The sequence below is a fragment of the Mesoplodon mirus genome, assembly GCF_964341445.2.
Source record: "Mesoplodon mirus genome assembly, chromosome: 7".
Taxonomy (NCBI): Eukaryota; Metazoa; Chordata; class Mammalia; order Artiodactyla; family Ziphiidae; genus Mesoplodon; species Mesoplodon mirus.
The window spans coordinates 107416053-107422049 of NC_138983.1; the positions used below are offsets into that span (position 1 = coordinate 107416053).

The 5997-nt window shown below is 41.8% G+C and overlaps 1 protein-coding gene across 1 annotated transcript; it reads left to right on the plus strand.

Moving 5' to 3' along the window:
- The first annotated feature begins 4202 nt into the window (after positions 1 to 4202).
- On the plus strand, positions 4203 to 5349 carry LOC309807925 (acidic leucine-rich nuclear phosphoprotein 32 family member D-like). The gene has a single exon (XM_082627940.1). It carries the CDS (start codon positions 4554 to 4556, stop codon positions 5334 to 5336), a length of 783 nt encoding a protein of 260 aa, XP_082484066.1. The 5' UTR covers positions 4203 to 4553; the 3' UTR covers positions 5337 to 5349.
- The last annotated feature ends 648 nt before the right edge of the window (positions 5350 to 5997 follow it).

Genomic DNA, 5997 nt, shown 5'->3' on the forward strand with positions numbered 1-5997 from the left:
TTCAGTGATAACTTGGTTATTTAGTAACATATTGCTTAGTCTCCATGTATTTGTGTTTTTTTACATTTTTTTCCCTGTAATTCATTTCTAATCTCATAGTATTGTGGTCAGAAAACATGCTTGATATGATTTCAATTTTCTTAAATTTACTGAAGCTTGATTTGTGACCCAAGATGTGATCTATCCTGGAGAATGTTCCCTGCACACTTGTGAAGAAAGTGTAATCTGCTGTTTTTGGATGGAATATCCTATATATATCAATTAAATCTATCTGGTTGATTGTGTCATTTAACGCTTGTGTTTCCTTGTTAATTTTCTGTTTGTTTGATATGTCCATAGGTGTAAGTGAGGTGTTAAAGCCCCCCACTATTATTGTGTTTCTGTCAATTTTCTGTTTTCTAGCTGTTAGCAGTTGCCTTATGTATTGAGATTCTCCTGTGTTGGGTGCATATATATTTATATTTGTTATATGTTCTTCTTGGATTGCTCCCTTGATCATTCTGTAGTGTCCTTCCTTGTCTCTTGTAACATTCTTTATTTTAAAGTCTATTTTTTCTGATATGAGTATTATTACTCCAGCTTTCTTTTGATTTCTGTTTGCATGGAATATCTTTTTCCTTCCCCTCACTTCCACTTTGTATGTGTCCCTACGTCTGAAGTGGGTCTCCCATAGACAGCATATATATGGGTCTTGTTTTTGTATCCATTCAGCAAGCCTGTGTATTTTGGTTCGAGCATTTAATCCATTCACATTTAAGGTAATTATCAATATGTGTGTTCCTATTACCATTTTCTTAATTGTTTTGGGTTTGTTTTTGTAGGTCCTTTTCTTCTCTTGTGTCTCCCACTTAGAGAAGTTCCCTTAGCATTTGCTGTAGAGGTGGTTTGGTGGTGCTGAATTCTCTCATCTTTTGCTTGTCTCTAAAACTTTTGATTTCTCCATCGAATCTGAATGAGATCCTTGCCAGGTAGAGTAATCTTGGTTGTACATTCTTCCCTTTCATCACTTTAAGTATATCATGCCACTCCCTTCTGTCTTGTAGAGTTTCTGCTGAGAAATCACCTGTTAACCTTATGGTAGTTCCTTGTATGTTATTTGTCATTTTCCCCTTGCTGCTTTCAATAATTTTTCTTTGTCTTTAATTTTTGCCAGTTTGATTACTATGTGTCTCAGCATGTTTCTCCTTGGGTTTATCCTGTATGGGACTCTTTGTGCTTCGTGGACTTGGGTGGTTATTTCGTTTCCCATGTTAGGGAAGTTTTCGACTATAGTCTCTTCAAATATTTTCTCGGGTCCTTTCTCTCACACTTCTCTTTCTGGGTCCCTATAATTCGAATGTTGTTGAATTTAATGTTGTTTCAGAAGTCTCTTAGGCTGTCTTCATTTCTTTTCATTTTTGTTTCTTTTGTTCCACAGCAGTGAATTCCACCATTCTGTCTTCCAGGTCACATATCCATTCTTCTGCCTCAGTTATTCTGCTATTGATTCCTTCTAGTGCATTTTTCATTTCAGTTATTGTATTGTTCATCTGTTTACTTGTCCTTTAATTATTCTAGGTCTTTGTTAAACATTTATTGCATCTTCTCAATCTTTGCCTCCATTCTTTTTCCAAGGTCTTGGATCATCTTCACTATCATTATTCTGAATTATTTTTCTGGAATGTTGACTATCTTCTCTTCATTTGTTTTTCTGGGGTTTTATCTTGTTCCTTCATCTGGTACATATCCCTCTGCCTTTTCATCTTGCCTACCTTTCTGTGAATGTTTTTTTTTTTTTTCCCACGGCTGCAGCATTGTAGTTCTTCTTACTTCTGTTGTCTTCCCTCTGGTGGATGAGGCTATCTAAGAGGCTTTTGCAAGTTTCCTGATGGGAGCTACAGGTGGTGGGTAGAGCTGACTGTTGCTCTGGTGGTCAGAGCTCAGTAAAACTTTAATCTGCTTGACTGATGATGGGTGGGGCTGGGTTGCCTCCCTGTTGGTTGTTTGGCCTGAGGAGACCCAACACTGGAGCCTACCTGGGCTCTTTGTTGGGGCTAATGGTGGAGTCTGGGATGGCTCACACCAAGGAGTACTTCCCAGAACTTCTGCTGCCAGTGTCCTTCTCCTCACGGTGAGACAGAGCTACCCCCCACCTCTGCAGGAGACACTCCAACAGTAGCAGGTAGGTCTGGTTCAGTCACCCCTGGGGTCACTGCTCCTCCCCTGGGTCCCAATGCACACACTACTTTGGTTGTGCCCTCCAAGAGTGTAGTCTCTGTTTCCCCCAATCCTGTCAAAGTCCTCCAATCATATCCCGCTTTCCTTCGGAGTCTGATTCTCTAGGAATTCCTCCTACCATTGCCAGAACTCCATGTTCAGAAGCCTGACATGAGGCTCAGAACCTTCACTCCAGTGGGTGGACTTCTGTGGTATAAGTGTTCTCCAGTTTGTGAGTCACCCACCCAGCAGTTATGGGATTTGATTTCATTGTGATTGCACCCCTCCTACTGTCTCATTGTGGCTTTTCCTTTGTCTTTGGATGTGGGGTATCTTTTTGGTGAGTTCTAGTGTCTTCCTGACAATGGCTGTTCAGCAGTTATTTGGGATTCTGGTTGGGATTCTCACCCCACAAGAGGGGGTGAGAGCACGTCCTTCTACTCCACCATCTTGAACCAATCTCTCTTGTAGCAGTCTTTATTTTAGAGTCTATTTTATCTGACATGAGTATTGCTACTCTGGCTTTCTTTTGCTTTCCACTTGTGTGGAATATCCTTTTCCATCCCCTTATTTTCAGTCTGTATTTATCCCTAGGTCTGAAGTGGGTCTCTTGTAGACACGTACACATTTCTTGTTTTTGTATGCGTTCATCCAGTCTGTGTCTTTTGGTTGGAGCATTTAATACACTTACATTTAGGGTAATTATCAATATGTATGTAGCTATTGCCATTTTCTTAATTGTTTTGGGTTTGTTTTTTGTGGGTCTTCTTTTTCTTGTCCTGTGTTTCCCACCTAGAGATGCTCTTTTGTGTTTGTTTTAAAGATGGTTTGGTGGCGCTGAATTCTCTTAGCTTTTGCTTTTCTGTAAAACTTTTGATTTTTCTGTTGAGTCTAAATGAGAGCCTTGCTGAGTAGAGTATTCTCAGTTGTAGGTTTTTCCCTTTCATCATGATCATAAATATATCATGCCACTCCTTTTTGGACTGCAGAGTTTCTACTGAAAAATCATCCCATAACCTTATGGGGTTTCCCTTGTATGTTATTATTATTATTATTATTATTATTATTTTGCTTTTCCCTTGTTGCTTCTAATATTTTTTCTTTGAATTTAATTTTCATTAGTTTGATTCATTAGTTTCATTAGTATGTGTCTGGTGTGTTCCTCCTAGGGTTTATTCTGTATGGGACTCTCTGTGCTTCATGGACTTGGGTGGCTATTCCTTTTCCCATGTTAGGGACGTTTTCAACTATAATCTCTTCAAATATTTTCTCTTTCTTTTCTTCTTCTGGGATCCATATATTTTGAATGTTGTTGTGTTTAATGTTGTCCCAGATGTCTCTGAGACTGTCTTCAATTATTTTCATTCTTTTTTCTTTATTCTGCTCCTTGGCAGTTATCTTCACCATTCTATCTTTCAGCTCACTTATTCGTTCTTCTGCCTCAGTTATTCTGATATTGATTCCTTCTAGTGTATTTTTCATTTTAGTTATTGTGTTGTTTGTCTCTGTTTCTTCCTTCTTTAGTTCTTCTAGGTCTTTGTTAAACATTTCTTGCATTTTCTCAACTGTGCCTTCATTCTATTTCTGAGATTTTGGATCCTCTTTCGTATCATTAGTCTGAATTATCTTCCAGTTAGGTTGCCTATTTTCTCTTCAAGTATTTGGTCTTGTAGGTTTTACCTTGCTCCTTCATCTGTAACATAATTTTTTGTCACCTTTCTTTTTCTTTTTTGATGGGTGGGACTGTGTTCCTGTCTTACTGGTTGTGTGACCTGAGGCTTACAGCACTGGAGTTTCCAGGCCGTTGGGTAGAGCCAGATTGTGACGCCAAAATGAGGACCTCCAGGAGACCTCACTGGATTAATATTCTCTGGGGTGTGGGGCTCTCTGTTAGTCCAGATGTTTGGACTCGGTGCTCTGACCACAGGAGCTCAGGCCCGACCCCTGGCCTGGGAATCCATATCCTACAAGCCACATGGCATGGGAAAAGAAAAAAAAGGAGCAGAACAATAACAAAGAATAAAAAATAAAATCAAATTAGAAAACTAACATACATATTAGAAAAAAATAAAAATATAAATGAGAGTGCGGGGCCACGGCTGGGGGCGGCGGTAGTGAGACCTGCGCTGCGCTCCAGCCCCCTTTTCCCTCCATGGTTTCTCTCCGCTCCCGTGAGTAACTTGGCTCCGGGGGCTCTGCTCGCCTGCCCGCATGCCGCCCACCACCTGGGACCGCGCTGCCGGCCTCTGCTGCTAGCAGACCCCTTCTGACGGCCCTCGCTACGCAGGCTGGGACGCCTCTCCCCTCTCCGCCCCTGCCGCGGGAAGTTAAGTTTGGAGAGGGGGGAAGAGAGAAACATGGACATGAAGAGGAGGATCCACCTGGAGCTGAGGAACCGGACCCCGGCAGCTGTTCGAGAACTTGTCCTGGACAATTGCAAATCAAATGATGGGAAAATTGAGGGCTTAACAGCTGAATTTGTGAACTTAGAGTTCCTCAGTTTAATAAATGTAGGCTTGATTTCAGTTTCAAATCTCCCCAAACTACCTAAATTGAAAAAGCTTGAGCTCAGTGACAATAGAATCTTTGGAGGTCTGGATATGTTAGCAGAAAAACTTCCAAATCTTACACATCTAAACTTAAGTGGAAATAAACTGAAAGATATCAGCACCCTGGAACCTTTGAAAAAGTTGGAATGTCTGAAAAGCCTGGATCTGTTTAACTGTGAGGTTACGAACCTGAATGACTACCAAGAGAGTGTCTTCAAGCTCCTTCCCCAGCTGACCTACCTGGATGGCTATGACCGAGAGGATCGTGAAGCCCCTGACTCAGATGCCGAGGTGGATGGTGTGGATGAAGAAGAGGATGATGAAGAAGGAGAAGATGAGGACAAGGAGGAGGATGAGGATGGTGAGGAAGAAGAGTTTGATGAAGAGGATGAAGATGAAGACGAAGATGTAGAAGGGGAGGAGGATGAAGATGAAGTCAGTGGGGAGGAAGAAGAATTTGGACATGATGGAGAAGTTGATGAAGATGAAGATGAGGAGGATGAAGATGAGGATAAGGATGAAGAAGAGGAAGAAAGCGGGAAAGGTGAAAAGAGGAAGAGAGAAACAGATGATGAAGGAGAAGATGATTAAGACCCCAAATAACCTGCAAAAAAAGAACTGTTCAGTATTGGTTGGACTGCTCACGTGGATTTGGTAGCTGTTTAAAAAAAAAAAAAAGTAGCTGTGATACAAACCCCAGGACACCCACCCACCCTAAGAGCCAAAGAATAGTTCCTGTGACATTCCGCCTTCCTCCATTTAGTCCCTCTTGGAAATCCACCACCAAGCTTGGGGACTTCACCCCAACAAAATTGTAAGCATTGTTAGGTTTTCGTGTAAGAGTCTTGCTGTAGCATGGATAGCTGTGATTGGTGAGTCAACGGTCCGTGGCTGCCAGTTACACTGAGATTGTAACAGCATTTTTACTTTCTGTACAACAAAGAAGCTTTGTAAATAAAATCTTAACATTTAAAAATATATATATAAATGAAACAACAACCACAAGGTAAAATGGAACCACAATACCAAAAACAAAAAAAAGGGGGGGGGGCAGAAGAGGACTTGGCTGTGGCAGTGCAGAGCTTAGGCAGGGAGTGGGGCTTAGGTGAGGGTGGGATTTAAGTGGGGGCTGAACCTATGCTTGACCCATGCAGCCAGGAAAGGCCCTGGTGGAGTGGGGGAGGCTTAGGCTCAGCACAGCAGCAGGGGGGCCCAGAGTGCATCCAGCCTCTGAGTGTGGAGGATCAGGCCT